Raw genomic sequence first — 17,758 nt, 5'->3', positions numbered from 1 at the left:
GTGTTAGCATATGGGATTTAAGATTGTGTGTGTGTACACATGTGACGTTTAAGTTTTGAAGGTATTTTAAATGCTTTTCCACACTGGGCACATTTATGAGGCTTCTCTCCAGTGTGTATTAGCATGTGCTGTTTAAGTTGTGAGGATCTTGTCAATTCTTTTCCACACTGGGCACATTTATGAGGTTTCTGTAGAGTATGTGTTAGCATATGGGATTTAAGATTTGAAACTTGTGAAAAACTTCTCCCACACTGGGCACATGTATGAGGCTTCTCTCCAGTGTGTGTTAGCATGTGGGTTTTAAGAGTTGAAAGAAGTGAGAAACCTTTTCCACACTGGGCACATTTATGAGGCTTCTCTCCAGTGTGTGTACACATGTGACGTTTAAGTTGTGAGGATCTTGAAAAGGCTTTTCCACACTGGGCACATTTATGAGGTTTCTGTAGAGTATGTGTTAGCATATGGGATTTAAGATTTGAAACTTGTGAAAAACTTCTCCCACACTGGGCACATGTATGAGGCTTCTCTCCAGTGTGTGTTAGCATGTGGGTTTTAAGAGTTGAAAGAAGTGTGAAACCTTTTCCACACTGGGCACATTTATGAGGCTTTTCTCCAGTGTGTGAACACATGTGGGTTTTAAGAGTTGAAAGAAGTGAGAAACTTCTCCCACACTGGGCACATTTATGAGGCTTATCTCCAGTGTGTGTTAGCATGTGGGTTTTAAGAGTTGAAAGAAGTGAGAAACCTTTTCCACACTGGGTACATTTATGAGGCTTCTCACCAGTGTGTGTACACATGTGACGTTTAAGTTGTGAAGGTCTTTTAAATGCTTTTCCACACTGGGCACATTTATGAGGCTTCTCTCCAGTGTGTATTAGCATGTGCTGTTTAAGTTCTGAGGATCTTGTCAATTCTTTTCCACACTGGGCACATTTATGAGGTTTCTGTAGAGTATGTGTTAGCATATGGGATTTAAGATTTGAAACTTGTGAAAAACTTCTTCCACACTGGGCACATTTATGAGGCTTCTCTCCAGTGTGTGTACACATGTGACGTTTAAGTTTTGAAGGTATTTTAAATGCTTTTCCACACTGGGCACATTTATGAGGCTTCTCTCCAGTGTGTATTAGCATGTGCTGTTTAAGTTGTGAGGATCTTGTCAATTCTTTTCCACACTGGGCACATTTATGAGGTTTCTGTAGAGTATGTGTTAGCATATGGGATTTAAGATTTGAAACTTGTGAAAAACTTCTCCCACACTGGGCACATGTATGAGGCTTCTCTCCAGTGTGTGTTAGCATGTGGGTTTTAAGAGTTGAAAGAAGTGTGAAACCTTTTCCACACTGGGCACATTTATGAGGCTTTTCTCCAGTGTGTGAACACATGTGTGTTTTAAGAGTTGAAAGAAATGTGAAACCTTTTCCACACTGGGCACATTTATGAGGCTTATCTCCAGTGTGTGTACACATGTGACGTTTAAGTTGTGAAGGTCTTTTAAATGCTTTTTCACACTGGGCACATTTATGAGGCTTCTCTCCAGTGTGTATTAGCATGTGCTGTTTAAGTTCTGAGGATCTTGTCAATTCTTTTCCACACTGGGCACATTTATGAGGTTTCTGTAGAGTATGTGTTAGCATATGGGATTTAAGATTTGAAACTTGTGAAAAACTTCTCCCACACTGGGCACATTTATGAGGCTTCTCTCCAGTGTGTGTTAGCATGTGACGTTTAAGTTGTGAAGGTTTTTTAAATGCTTTTCCACACTGGGCACATTTATGAGGCTTCTCTCCAGTGTGTATTAGCATGTGCTGTTTAAGTTGTGAGGATCTTGTCAATTCTTTTCCACACTGGGCACATTTATGAGGTTTCTGTAGAGCATGTGTTAGCATATGGGATTTAAGATTTGAAACTTGTGAAAAACTTCTCCCACACTGGGCACATTTATGAGGCTTCTCTCCAGTGTGTGTTAGCATGTGACGTTTAAGTTGTGAAGGTTTTTTAAATGCTTTTTCACACTGGGCACATTTATGAGGCTTCTCTCCAGTGTGTATTAGCATGTGCTGTTTAAGATTTGACATGCGAGTAAAACCTTTTCCGGTACATTGATGAGACTTTTTGTCTGTCGCCTGCTTTGACTTAATGTTAAGAGTGTGTGTCTGCTGGTGTTTCTCGAAATCTCTCTGAGCCGTGAAACTCTTGCTGCAGACGGTGCAGTAGTATGGTCCTTCATTCAGTTGCAGGTTGAGTTGATCATTCTGTCCATGGAACTGGTGTTGCATTATGTGTGGGTGGTCTGATGCACCTGGAAAAGTTACCATAGAGACTTAGAATTAGAATGAAGAGTTACTATAGAGACATAGAAAGAGAGAATTATAGACCCTTTCAAGAGAGTTCCATTATCAGCATCATAGTTGGCCCCACAACACTTCCTTTTTAACATTCCATATGTTATCTTAAAGGTGCTATTTGTAGGATTGTTACCGAACGTTCTGTAGGCCAAAATCAAAACACTGGTGAACGTTCTCAAGACTACCAGACGCGAGCCTCTTCTGGGTTGCCAGATGAAGGCTAATGAAGACTTGGCAGCTGCTTTAATGTTTCTCCAACCATGACCCAGCTACACATTACGGAAACAGTGAAAACAAAAAATACCTCTCTAACTAACGTAACATATTTAGCTGAAGTTAGCGATGCAGATGAAGTTTAGCCTAGGCTACCTGTCGTGGAGAAATATGGCGTCAGACTTGATATTCTTCGTTTGACGAAGACGTCACCATCTCAGGAAGCTCCTCCGATGGTGGACACTTAATTTGTTTATTGTTTTAATTTTGGAAATTTGCCTGCCTCTCGTAGGCGTTCATGAGTACAACTGACAGCTGTTGACAGTTGGCCTTTGCTAATTTGGCAACACAAATAGGAGGATGCGCTAGCCCATTATTAATACGCTATTATAGAATTAATCGTTCAAAACATAAATGAAAATTCCAAGAGATTCCGCCCCGTAACTAATTTTTTTCATGGGTTTTACGGGTTAGAGTAATGTTGTCAAATAAGCCATTACTTCAATTCATCGTGTTTCCTTACTCTCTGACAACATATGGTGATCATTTTTGGAATGGTTACAGTTTATTTTCCATTATTTCCTACAACGGCTTATTTGACAACATTACTCTAACCCGTAAAACCCATGAAAAAAATGAGTTACGGGGGCGGCAATATATACAATATACCTATATTACCACGACAGCTTAAATATACAGTATAAAGCCTATATGAAACATTTGGGTTTGATTTCAATTCGGATGAGGCTCTTAGAGACTGCTTCGAGTGCACTGACTGGAGTGTGTTACAGAATGGAGAGGACTTAGATGTGGTCACACAGTGCACAACTGACTACCTGAACTTCTGTATGGACATTGTTGTTCCCACCAGAACTGTACGCTGCTTTCCCAACAACAAGCCTTGGATAACCAGCAATGTCAAGACCCTTCTTAATAGGAAAAAGATGGCGTTCAGAGAGGGGGACATGGCAGAGCTGAGGCGCGTGCAAGGGGAACTCAAGTCAAGCTGAAGGAGGCTAAGGAGGAGTACAGAAGGAAGGTGGAACAGAAGTTGCAGGAAAACAACATGAAGGAGGCATGGGACGGCATGAAGACTATCACTGGCCCAGGGGCGCAGGAGATATTTTGAAAGTGAGGGGGACCAAATTATGAACACAAACCCATAGTGAGATCAGATTTCCAGATATCGGATCGCCACCTCTTGCCCACTTTCGACCATCATATTTTAAACTTGCCAGAATATTAAGATAATATCATTGATTGTTTTCAAAATATTTTTTGATTAAAATTGTCAAAACTGTGAGATGAGCACAACTCCAGATCTGCCCTCAGACCAGCTTCTTGCTATGTGCAATTCTACTTTTATTTAATTTTACACTACTACTACTACACTACAATGGTAGAATACTCTAAAAGCAACATGATGTTGATATTTTATGAAGCCATGAATGAATCATCATGCATATGATCCAAACATAGACTACATGATCAAATAGCCTAGTTAGGCCTACAGTACCTAAATTGTCTGGTATAAACCAAATCAACTCTCCACTATGTGTCTGCAGTTAATATTTATGCAATGTTAGAACATGTTGGCTTAACAAGTTACCAGTCCAGAACACACAGAAAATTGCAACAGAAAGTTGCCTTTATAATCAACTACTATTTGTTCCAACAGCATTTAAACAAAGCATTTATAAAATTGAAAAAAAATATATATTACATAAGAAGTAAAATAAAATACTGTTACTGTAGTAACTGTACCACATTATCCTCAGCTTCAAAGAGCTCTCCATGTCTGTGACAGCCAGACGTGACACCGCTAAATTCTCAGCTTGTTTATACCCCACACTGAACGCGTAAGAAAGGCCCATCACTCTGGGGTGTGGTAGCCTACTCTCTGGGATTTATGCACCAAGGTAACTGAAGTATCCAATTTGTGTCTTGAAATATGTTTGAAATAAATGTCTTAGAACAAAAACTTTGGGTAGACCTATATACTTGTATTTTATAGTTAGGCTATTGAAAACGAGTTGATCAGTAGGCTAGTTGAGTTTGTTATCAATAAACATAACAGCTAATGTCATGTTGAGCAGGAGATAGGCTACCATAAATCCTCAAATTATGCCCGGGATTGATTCTATAAAGGCAGGTTCCCATATTTGCCTATACCATACCAACAATTGCCATCAGTCCATCAGCACTAGAAGACATTGCTTCGATTTAAGTCAATGAAATAACATATAATATATTCATGTAATATGAATATAGCGATAATAAAGCCGTTTTCCTACCATGGGTCTCCAACACACGTTCTCAAGCTCATTGTCTTGCCGCCCCTTTCGAGCTAATTCTCTAGTCTCTGAAGCCTACTACATTTAACGCAATTGTTGCGTGACTCAAGGCATTCCAGCCTATGAATTTCATAAAAAGTAGCCTACTAAATCATGCATAATTAAACAATATCTCAATTTAGGCTACTTGGCTACGCAAAAAGGTTTCTATTACAGCACAACCCCTATTCAATGAATGGCTGCCTTGTCTCGCAATAAACAGCGGTGGAAATCCCGACACTTTTTCAACTGCATGAAACATAACAGTGAACCATCAAATATCTCCCAGAGTTCAGTGCCCATCAGTCCCAACATTTAGCAATATAATCAAACAGTCCAAAAGTAAATAGATCCCAAACCAAACCGAAAATGTTATGCTTTTGATGGCCTACCAGTATGCCGCTCCAAACGAAAAGCATCTCTAATGATGGTTGTTAGTAGACAAACTGGCTTCAGATATCCAACAGAGTGAATATGAGATTGTGCAGTCTTACAGTACTGTAGATGGCTGTGGTTAGTGATGTGATGCTGTTAATGGGGAGTTTTACATAGTTAGCACAAACCCTATAGGTTATTATTTATTTAGCGTATATACAGCTTTTTTTCCTTAACAAAAGTGAGGGGGACGACGGCCGTCTCTTCAGCACTGCGTGGGACATATCCCCCATGTCCGGGGGTGCGCCCCGTGCCTCCTGCGCCCCTGCACTGGCCTGAAGAAGAGCAGCAGCTCTGTGGAGGGGGACCTGGACAGGGCGAACCAGTTAAACCACTTCTACAACAGGTTTGACTGCCCTGCTCCAGCTCCAATGGCAGTGGTCTGTCCACCACCCCCGGCTGACTCAGACAATGCTCTTGTTTGCCCCCACACCCCCTCAATACCAGTGCAACACTCACCTCCACCATCACAGGCTATCTTACCCCCACCATCACTGGATATTGCACCCCTCCCCCACATGGCGATCACGAACAATGAGGTGACAACGACCTCAGTCAACAGCCATCAGACACACAGATCCCAGATGCACCCCTCCCCCTCCCATCCCCTCACACCCCCCATCATCACAGCAGATCAAGTAAGAGCTCAATTAAAGAAACTTCACACCAATAATGGGGCCCCTGAACCGCAAAAAAAGCAGTTTTTCCTAAATAACTACCTGAACCGTGGCACCGATGATGAAGAATCTTTTATGTTATGTTGGTCTCAAGGGCCCACATCAATCTGGCCCATAATCACTCATTTGTGATTTGCACCCCCCCGGTAAAAAATGAAAATGCAATATTATTCTGCTTTAATCGCCCCTATCTTCAGTTAAGATGTTCAGAACTGCACCAAATTTTATTTGTATGATTGACCTGGCATTCTCTGGGGGTATGCCAAGTTTCGTAGAATTTCATCCATGGGGGGGTCTTAAAAAAAATAGATTATGTGTACATTTAGTGACTGTACACTCATTGGCCTGTAGATGGCGGTGCACACATATACACATGCACACACACACAGGCACCCACATACTATCGGTATTAGAACGGCCGATACATAATTACAAATTCAGTAGGATTAAAAGAAAGTCAAAATATATATTCATCATCATCATGGCTGCATTTCCAGTATTGGCGATAAGTAGTCGTTTGTCTACTAGATGGCGCATCGTTGCAGTGAGACGTAATTTTGTTGGAAGTTAAACGTGGGTTGGAATAACAATGGACGCTTCCTACAAGGACTATAGTTTACCGCAGAGAACGTCTAATAAGGATAGGATGATGTTCACATGAAATGTAATTCCCATTTCTTCTTGAAGCCGAAATAAATCTGAGGATGTTTATCGGACATGCTTGGTTTTTACTGCAGGTACGTTAATCTTATAATATCAATAAAGACCTAGGTAATGTTACCGTTAGCGTTGGTTGAGTGATGATGGAGGCCAATTTGATTGATTGAATTTGTAGAAAACTATAAATGCGGTTATACCAAGCAAATTGATAGCAGCACTGTAATTGTATCTTTCGAGTGTCATTTGTTGCATGTGCTACAAAAATCATTCTGTGCAATGGAAGATTTACCAACGTTACACCGGTCTGATACAGTTTTGCCTATACATGTGTGAGACTGAGACGCCTGTTTATTTTGTTTTAAGTGCGTGCACGGTGTGAGAGGGGAATCGATGTGCTTTGATTCCAGCTTGGTAGTTGTAGTCTGTGAAATTAAAAAGCACGTGTGTGTGAAGTATCCAAACAATGACACCTTCATTTCATTATGGCTGCTTTAGCAACACACCTTAAGCTACTGTGTAGTGAGTCCCATTTAGAAGTGGCTACTTCATTCGCGCTTTCCTTGACTCATGGAGCTGCGTGAATTTTATTACAACTTTTCGCCACGATATGGCAGTTTAAGTCCGCTTGATACTGTAAGGCGTAAGCCATTGGTTTCCAAAGGAGATTTTATTTGTGTCGCCAGCATAGCCTATTGACAATTTATGTTGTAAATAGGCCTACCTTATAAGCCTACCTGTAGCTTAGGGAAGCTAACAGCTTTCTATTAGGATCTAGTGTGTTAGTTACAGTTTTGTCATAACTCCCTGATGCATTTTTGCATTTAGAATAGCCAGAGCGTGAACAATATCGGGTGCCTATGGACTAGGCTTGGTGAACCCAGCCTGATCTGCCCGCTATTTATTTTTTGATTTCTTAAAAGATTGAGGTTGGTCTGGTGAAAGCCAGACTAGCCATGGACCTCAGTTACACAATGCAAGGGAACATGAATCAGCCTATATTTGCACGAACAATAACGGACAACAGCTCTTCAACTTTGGCCCGTTAAAATGTGTATTGAACAGTCTAGCGACGCATTTCATCAAGGCCCATTTGGACATGTCAGTTATTTGCACCACTAGATGTAAAACATCATTTCGTTTCAGACTACTGTTACTTAATTTGTGCATTGACAATAAAGTATTACATGAACTAAAGATGACTAAAATCTTATGTAGAAGAAGAAACATTCACAAAAAATCCATCCATCCAAAAATGACCTTTGTTTTTGATAGCTGTTGAAAACGGCACGGAACTGACAGAGATGTTTTTGTTTATAAATAAATAAATAAATAAATAACATTATGCTGATACCTTTTGCTTTTCCCAAATACAATGTAGCCTACAGGTGTAAGTGACCTTTCATCAATCCAGTTGCAATGGATGAACTGTGATGAACTGCCCTACTTGAGGTTTTATAACAATGCTACATCTTCTTTGGCTATTCTACAATCTATTCACCTTTTCAGCACCAGTAGGCTACTTTCTGTGCAGCCGCACACACACACAGGCATGCCAAACAAGCATACACAAAAGTTTCAAGAGTGGGGGATGGAGTAAAATATGGAGACAAATTGAAGTGTGATTTATTTTCGCGGAACGGATGTACAGGACTGAGCGGCGGTCATATTTTGTACCGCTATGTGGTACATCTAGTTACATTTGGTTTAAGCTGGATGAGAAAGATGTGACATAATTCTATAGCATTAAACAGCTGACAGGAACGAAATTAACCGTTCCGGGAACAGTATTTTTTTGTTCTAACCGGTTCGGGAACGTCAATTTATTGGTGGAACTCATAACCGGAAACGTTATAATTCCGTTTCTGTTCGGGACGAACCGATTGGAAAAATCGGTTCAAAGCCCTGCTTAAGGTACTGTCTGTATAAATCTTCTTGTAAATAAACTACCAGTGCAAAGTTCTCAATGTCTCGTTTTAAATGTGAAGGCCCTCGGAAGTCTACCAATGAAGTATGGAGCTACTTTGAGCCTCGTAAATGGTGTAAAACAGTGATTTATTTGCATGGCTAGGCCGATGCCCGAGGCACCCCCAACGAAAAACTGTTGGTAGCATTGGCTAACTAGTGACAGATTTCTGAGTGCAGGGGACAAGCCGAGATGAGCTATGAGACATAAGTTTACACTCGGTATCATGTTTCAACACACTTTAGGTCAAAATCACATTGGAATTCTCCACCTATTCTACACCTATTCGCCTTTTGAACTTATGCTTCCCCCCCCCTTACACTCCTGTCTGTCCTGTTCTTTCTTTTGTCCTGTCTTATATGTTGTGTTATGTCTTATATGTCACTATGCCTGCATACAGAAAATTGCCCCTTGGGGATAAATAAAGTTTTTTGAATTTAATTGAATTGAATTTAATTGAATTGCGCAAAATGCCCCCGCCCCCCTAATTAACTACATAAATACTTTCGTCACTTTGCTTCCTCGAAAATTTTCCCAACACCTCGCTGATTAACGCATGATATTCTGAAAGGACTTACTTTCCACCAGATAATCGTTCTCCTGCTCATCATCTTCTTTCTTCACTTCAATCTCCACGGCTGTCTGTAGTGTTTCACTGTAGGTAGGCCCGCTGTATGACTCTGCGACGTCTGTTTGAATGTCCGTTTCAGTTTTACAGTGAAGCTCTGCAACGGGCTTATCTTCCTCATCATGAAATGAAATCACATGATCATATTCCTCCTCTTTTACATTGTCTTCTTTCACCACCACCCTCAGGTTTTCAGTCACGTAAACGCTGCTGTTAGGCTTCAGTGGCAGTCCAAGATCCATGTTCCCAGCAGACCAAAGATGACCCCATCGGAGGTTATCTACAGGTTAGAGTAAGAAAAAAAGAGATTGCCTTTTTTAAATACTAAAAAACAACATTAGTTGTTACATGAATAATTGAGCTCTGAATATAGGCTACATGAGTTAACTTTTCTGTCTAGCCTAGACTCAAGAAGTCGCTAACTACAGATAGTGTTAGTGAGACTTTTCAGGTTGCTTGCCTCAAGCAAGTTGGCTGCTCCTCACTCTGAGGTCTTTTAATATGGTGTTTGTTTAGATATGATCGGATCTAGATCTGATCTGACTCGCTTTAACGTGTTAGAACTCCCATCCAGTGAAGACTGAAGTAGACTGAGGAAAATGTCCCTGCTACAAGAAGTGTTGCCAGATTTGGTTGAGTGATTTCCACCCAATCACGTTCAAAATCCCGCCCTATTTAGCAAAAAAACGCCCAACGATTCGTCACAGAAAAAGAAATTAATCTTTGAATAAACATAATGTAATCCATTGTTTTTTTAATAATACAAATTCTGTACCTTTCTAGTGGGTACGGTTTTGTACCAGGATGTAAAGATACATTTTTGTCATTAAGGGGTAGAGAGATGTTCTTCTAGAGGTACAAACAAGAAGGTACAAAGATGTACCAATGATAAAGGTGCAGCCTCGTACCCCAGAGTACTGCTGGGGCGACAAAGCAACAGTAGCTTTTTAGGATCAATCAGAATCAGCTTTATTGGCCAGGTTTGAGTAAACAACAAGGAACCAAGAAACCAAGGAAATCCGGTACCTTTATTTCTCTGTGTGTAATAAGAGCCTCCGCTGAGAACGAGAATAAGAATAGGGGGTGATATACCATTGCTGAGTCAATTAGGTGTTGCTGCAGTGTTTGCACAAGTGGTTACGCTTCGCTGATGTAGGCTACCTTTTTGGGGGCCAAGCAGCGAAGCTGCGAAGGCACCCATTGTGTTTGTTAGTTTTCTTATTAGGGGTCCGAGCAGCGTAGCTGTAAAAGTCATACTGCAGCCTACACCGTAACTCCAAAACTCTTGAAATTTTCAGGTATGGTTACCAGTACCCCCCTCTACCCATAACCCAAGATTTGGGGTACTGCACCCAAAGGTGGCGCTATTGGAAAACAAAGTTAATTATGCTTATTTCTCCTTACCAGATTGACCTAGACTCAAAATTCTTTCATAATATTAATCTCTAAACTCAGATGCATCTTTTTGGCCCTGGTCTTATGGTGTAAAAATGTTTACTTTTGCCACAATTTCATGGAAAAGCCAAACATTATAAAAAGTTTTACAGTCTTAAAAAATTATCAAATCTTCTTCAAAGATCTTCAAATCAAATCTCACAGACAATGTTTAGACCAAGCCTCACAAAAGTTATTGCTCAGAATTTTGATATTTTGTTCCATTTCAGAGATATAGGCCAATAAAGTTAGACCACTTAGGCCTTTTTTCCTAGATCACCTATATTCCTTTAAACCGTAAGTCCTAGAAACTTCACATTTTCAAGTATTGTTACCAGTACCCCCCACTACCCATAACCCAAAATTTGGGGTACTGCACCCAAAGGTGGCGCTCTTGTCAAAAACACTTATTTCTCCTTACCAGATTGACCTAGACTCAAAATTCTTTCATCATATTAATCTCTACATTCAGATACATCTTTTTCACCCTGGTCTTATGCTCTAAAAATGTTTACTTTTGCCACAATTTCAGAGAAAAGCCAAACATCATAAAAGGTTTCACAGGCTTCAAAAATGATCAAATCTTCACCAAAATTCTCACAGACAATGTTTAGACCAAGCCTCACAAAAGTTATCAAAATAATTTGGATATGTTGTTCCATTTTAGAGATATAAGTTCGACCACTCAGCCCATTTCTCCTATATCACCTATATTCCTATATGAGTAATTTCTTTTTCTTGGATAACAACCATACAACCATCCAGGGGCGCAGGAGGCACGGGGGACGTGGGGGATATGTCCCACGCAGTGCTGAAGAGACGGCCGTCGTCCCCCTCACTTTTGATAAGGAAAAAAAGCCGTCTATACGCTAAATAAATAATAACCTATAGGGTTTGCGCTAACTATGTAAAACTCTCCATTAACAGCATCACATCACTAACCACAGCCATCTACAGTACTGTAAGAGTGCACAATCTTATATTTACTCTGTTGGATATCTGAAGCCAGTTTGTCTACTAACAACCATCATTAGAGATGCTTTTTGTTTGGAGCGGCATACTGGTAGGCCATCAAAAGCATAACATTTTCGGTTTGGTTTGGGATCTAATTTACTTTTGGACTGTTTGATTATATTGCTAAATATTGGGACTGATGGGCATTGAACTCTGGGAGATATTTGATGGTTCACTGTTATGTTTCATGCAGTTGAAAAAGTGTCGGGATTTCCACCGCTATTTATTGCAAGACAAGGCAGCCATTCATTGAATAGGGGTTGTGCTGTAATAGAAACCTTTTTGCGTAGCCAAGTAGCCTAAATTGAGTTATTGTTTAATTATGCCTTGAGTCACGCAACAATTGCGTTAAATGTAGTAGGCTTCAGCCTCTGGCAATTAGCTCGAAAGGGGCGTCAAGACAATGAGCTTGAGAACGTGCGTTGGAGACCCATGGTAGGAAAACGACTTTTACGAGTAAGAATGAACAGGTACGATAAGGGATCAGATTCCAAAAATAATTCAGTGGAAATGCATGGATTCCAGTTTCTTCCAGTAGCAGCAACTGGAATCCATGCATTATACCTGTTCATTCTTACTCGTTGCTCGACTTATCGTGACTAAATTCAAGATGGCTGCAAATGCTAAACTTCGTGAAGATACTGTCTGTATAAATTGTCTTGTAAGTAAACTACCAGTGCTTTTCAAAGTTCTCAATGTCTCGTTTTAAATGTCAGGGCCCTCGGAAGTCTACCAATGAAGTGTGGAGATACATTGAGCCTTGTAAATGGGTGTAAAACAGTGATTTATTTGCATGGCTAGCCCGATGCCGAAGCACCACTATTGAAAAAGCTGTTGGTAGCATCGGCTAACTAGCGCCACATTTTGGAGTGCAGGGGACAAGCCGAGATGGGCTATGAGACATACGTTCACACTCGGTATCATGTTTCAATACACTTTAGGTCAATATCACACCGGAATTCTCCTTTAACAGTGCACATTTTCAGATCTGTACTGTTTTTATAAAGCCCTTAATTCTATTGTCAAATGTATACTAGAAGCTTTCTTGATGTTGTGTGTTTGCCAATACACATTTTCACAATTTGAATGTGACTACAAAATATGTAGGATTGTCAGTGGCTCAGTGGGATAATGCCTTCTACTGCTGTTTCATAGGTTGAGAGTTCAAATCCCTGCTGGAGTTTTAGGATTAAGCTGCACATGCTATTGGTCATTTAAGATTCACATTGAACAGCACCTGAATGACATCAGGCAATCAACATACACAGTCATTAGTTGCCAAGAATCAGAATGCCGAGACACTCTTACATTTAAGGAAACTTTTTTGTTTACTATTTTTCCTTCATCATTAAGTCTATCATATTTATATTTCATCCATTAGTGTTCATCTCTACAAATGTCTAATTGCCCCAGAATTTCAAAATGTTTTCAGGTGTACTCTTTTAGGAAAGCCCTTCATTTTATTGTCAAATGTATGCTTGGAGTTGTTGTGTGTTTACCAATACACATTTTCACCATGTGAATGTGACTGGCCAACATGTAGGATTGACAGTGGCTCAGTGGGAAAATGCCTTGTACTGGTGATCCTTAGGTTGAGAGTTCAAATTCCACTTGAAGCATTAGTGTTAGAATACTGTTAGGTTATGGATGTTAGCATACTACAATAGACTGCTGTTGGGTTGTGGTTATACAGTTTATAAAAACTGTATAATTATAGGCTGTTTATCTTATTGACTCCGACACAGCTATAGCCTATAATTATTTGTTATTCTTATAATATTTGTCATTTCTTATTTAGTCGGCTCTTCCACTTGACAGAACAACTCTATATCGGTTAAGGATGTCACGCATGAAACAATGCTGCAGCAACACGAAAATACAACTTTGAGTTTAGTAGGCTATAATTTTCAGTTCCTGTTTATCTATTGCACGATGGGTAATAATTTAAAGGAATCGTGTTGCAGTCTTGTAAATAGTGACCCTGCAAGATCCCTAGTCATTGCAAAATCATAGTCTGTGACTTAAAACTCTACTACTTGTCTTTAGATGTGAGAGGGTCTGAGACTGTAGTCTTTCAAAAATCTTTTCCAAATCTTTGCAAATCTTTCCAAAGTCTGTCAGTGTAAGGAGGGCTTGAGGTGAAAGTGCTGTGGAGAAATTACAGGATTGTTTGGCTCTGCCACCTAACCACACCCAGTTTACCTGCTGGGAAACCCTGTAGCTCCGGAGCAGGGGCTCAGACCAGGATAAATTGTTTGCTCGCCCTCAGTTCACTCTTTTGTTCATCTCAACCCAGCAGTGTGTCCTGCTATGTGCGTCTTTGAGTTAACGTAAGTAATCACTTTCATGACCCTCACTATGACTTTTGTGATGTTTATCAGTTTGTAGAGTAGCTCTGCCATCAGGTGTTAAGTTAAGGTCTTTGTTTGTTGGTGTGGTGTGTTGGAGTCCCATGTGAGAGGGTGAATCTCACGAAGCCTGTCAAATTGACATCAAAATATTATCTACCTCATTTGATTGATTTGATTGAAGTGACTGAATAGAATGTTAACTTTTATTTTCTGATAAAAGTATTATAGCAAAACAATTTAATATAACTTTATTTCAATGTTATGGTAGCAAGATCCAGAATAATTCTCATTACCGATATGGTAAATGCCAACGGAGACCATTAGTAAGAAAACTATTTTTTGATTTTTTTTTTTTTTTTCATTTACACAAATAAGTACATTAAATGAACAGTACTGCACATCAAAATGTATATTTTATATATTTTAAATTCCAGTTTAAATGAATTAACTCATTACCGAAATACAATGTGTATTGTAGAGTTCAATTTTTCAAATAATCTCTTTGTTATAGATATATTTTGAACTAAACCCACTCGTGGGGCACAGTTAAGGAACATATAACAAAATGAAGACATTTTTGTCTCTGAGAAACAACATCTTTACAATATCTATGCATTTTTATGCATTACGGTAATGAAAAGTCTGTTACGGAGGATGAGAATTTATGTTACGGTAATGAGAATGATTCATTTTACCAAATGAATTTCAGATACACACAGGAGAGGTGTTAAATTGCTAGTGTCACAGGAAGGGGATATACCAGAGTGGCCGGTCAACAACCAAGAACTTTTACCATCCAAAAAATCACCAAAAGAGTAGCTTTCGAGAGCATTTCACTGGGCTTTCAAGCAGATACCTTCCGTCGTCTGTGTTTTGTTGAATTAGAACCCATGACACCTCCAGAATGCTCAACAGTGGTGTCTGGCTTCCCAGATCCACCCTCCTCCACACTCCTGATTGGTTACCAACAAATACCAACAAATTCTTTGGGCATTTCTGTTCATTGCTGTGGCTGTTTATGATCTAATCAGCAACATAACCAGACAAACCTCAAGCCCTAGAGTAGGCACCAACAACTACCACTCTGGAAACACAGCAGCAAGATTTAACACATCTCAGTCAATTCAGGTTGCTATGAGGGCCTCAGTCATGACCACTGAGTTCCTTTTTCAGCTCCTTTCATTGACCATATTTGAATACTAAAATCTAACAGAAGTGTTGTGGTCGACTTACAAAACCTCAAACACCTATCTTCACTGTGTGTGCTTGTCAGCCACCTTCCCTTACCTCTGAAACCAGTTCTGCATACTTTAACTTTCAAAGGCTTTCTCCATCACATCATCAAAAGAGAATAGTTAGCGCAATAAAGTAGACAATGTGCTTACTCAATTGGTCTCAAAGCAGTCACATCCCTGACCCATATGTCTCTCCAATTGCAGTGGCATCCATGGCCCTAGCTCTCTCAGTTGATCTTCTCCACATCATGCCAGTTCATCCATTTTCCTTGTTTTGCTTGAGGCAATGCTGTTGAATGTCTAGTTTGCTCCTCTTGTTCTCAAAACAAGCTGGTTACCATCTGTCTTTTCTCCTGTGCTGTAGACTTACAGTACCCCACACTTTCCAACTGATACCAAGACCAAACTCTTTTCTTCTTTTCTGGTCCTGCCCAACAACATTGTACCACCTCCCTAAATTTGTCATGTTTTTCACAATAGACGGAATCACCTCGCCATCAATATACAACTTGTTTTCCACTAGTTTCCCTCCCCTAACAGATACACCTGTACATTTGCTAGGTTATATCCTTGTTATCCATTTTATCATTCAACTTGGCCTACGGGTACATGGAGCCGACGGATACATGGCCACAAGTACATTGGTCATGTCACCCACATAGGCCCAGATGGAAGGTATCTGAGTGCCCACATAGGCTCAGTAGGGCCACATAGGCCCAGATGGAAGGTATCTGAGTGCCCACATAGGCTCAGTAGGGCCACATAGGCTCAGATGGGAGGTATCTGAGTGCCATCCTGCACCTTTTACTGTACCTCCAACAACCAATTTGACAACCCATTATGGTGCCCTCATAATTACCTCCATTGCCATGGTGAAAACCAATGGTAGTTAAAAGAAATAAAAAGAAACCCAAGCAACTGATTAAAACACTATCATTGGTCTTAATGCCTGTGTTGTGGTATGCCATGCAAGTAAACCAAAAAATGAGACAGAATCCACAGTCAAAAACACAGAGCCAGTACAGAGCAGACCAGACAATCGGGGCAAAATTATATCAAGGGACCGGGCGAAACTGTAGATAAAACAGTAAAGTTAGTCAAAAATCCAAGAAGATTTAACATGAAATAGGCTACGCTTGAAAAAATGATCATCTGGGGAGGACAAAGCGGTATCACATCAACTGTTTTAACGCCTTTTAACAACGGGCTGAGAAACAAGTTAGTGGAGAGAACACTAGATGTTAGGTGAACCTGACTAGTAGAGGGAACAGGTCATCTTATATCAAGATCATCACCACATCATTACCGCAACTCAGCTCCTCATTACCGTTATTACCCTTTAAAATGCATGGTAATGAGAAATTGGAGTAACAGGAATGAGATGTCCTTGACTAAGTTGGCAAATAACACAAAATGCTAGCAAGCTATGTAACCTTAACTTTTACAAAATATTGCAGTCTTACAAAGTCTTATATTGTCTATCATCATAAAATATAATTTCAAATATTTTTAAAAGCATTGAGTATCGCAGCATATCGGTAATGATAATCAACAGTGTAACAGAATAAATATTCTATGACATTTACACAAATATCATGATGTGAGAGAAGAGAGAACAACTGAACTTGATTCCATTTTAAACCTTTTGTCCCAAGTGTTGCATCATGGGTCTGCTTGTTAATTTAATGGAACAGTGTACTTTTTATAGGCAGGCAAGTCGCATTACGGTAATGAGGAACATTTAGTGTGGACACCATATTTTTACAATAAATGTAACCTTTCCTTTTGCAAAATATCATAAATATAAATATTAACCATAAATATAGACATTTTTACACAACTTTGCATAATCTTCTTCAATTTATGTAAAAAGGATTTTTCATGAAATTAAAACAAACAGTAGAATAATGGATCCGGACACATTGCGGTAATGAGAATTCACTGTGATTTTTGGTTAAATTGCTATGAAATAGTGTTATAATGATAGTAAAAACCATCTGTCCCTATAGTATTCTTTACTGTCTTTGTAGAAAATATCATAGTTACTATTAATAAAATATTTTTTTCGGAAAATAAAACCTGGACATGTTAACCACAGCTTCATGAGAATCACCCGAGAGATGATTAGGTGATGTTGGTTGACTTGGGATGTCAAGTATTGTTTAGTTGTACCTTATATAGCCATATGATTTCAGTTTATTGTTCAAATGTCAATTGGTTTGTTTGTGAGTTGGGATCTGTACTAATTTACCCCATTTCACTGATTACTCCATTTTCTGTTTGTTTCCTCTTTGATGCAGCACACATACAAGTAAAGAACAAAAGAACAGATGAATTGAAACTCAAATAAAGTTCACTTGTGTTGCACCGAAACCTGCCATCTCCGTGTCATCACTCCATACCATTGAGCCTTCTGACTGAGGCTCTGCCTGCTCGCCACACACTCACTCTACCTCGACCCACATCG

At 39.7% G+C, this 17,758-nt stretch overlaps 1 protein-coding gene across 1 annotated transcript in view; it reads right to left on the bottom strand.

Annotated features, from left to right (window-relative positions):
• Positions 1-17: 17 nt before the first annotated feature.
• The window catches only part of LOC121697023 (zinc finger protein 493-like), a 41,791-nt gene continuing 24,050 nt past the window's right edge, over positions 18-17,758 (bottom strand). The window contains exons 2-4 of the mRNA XM_042078283.1: positions 9,208-9,537; positions 2,127-2,302; positions 18-1,868 (exon numbers count right to left, since the gene is read on the bottom strand). Of these exons, the coding sequence (XP_041934217.1) occupies positions 18-1,868; positions 2,127-2,302; positions 9,208-9,499 (2,319 nt within the window). The 5' untranslated portion in view covers positions 9,500-9,537. The remainder of the gene's footprint in view (positions 1,869-2,126; positions 2,303-9,207; positions 9,538-17,758) is intronic.

This window comes from Alosa sapidissima, chromosome 2 (assembly GCF_018492685.1).
Source record: "Alosa sapidissima isolate fAloSap1 chromosome 2, fAloSap1.pri, whole genome shotgun sequence".
Taxonomy (NCBI): Eukaryota; Metazoa; Chordata; class Actinopteri; order Clupeiformes; family Clupeidae; genus Alosa; species Alosa sapidissima.
The sequence above is the reverse complement of the archived record's forward strand: the minus strand, read 5'-3'. Positions and strand labels throughout refer to the sequence as shown.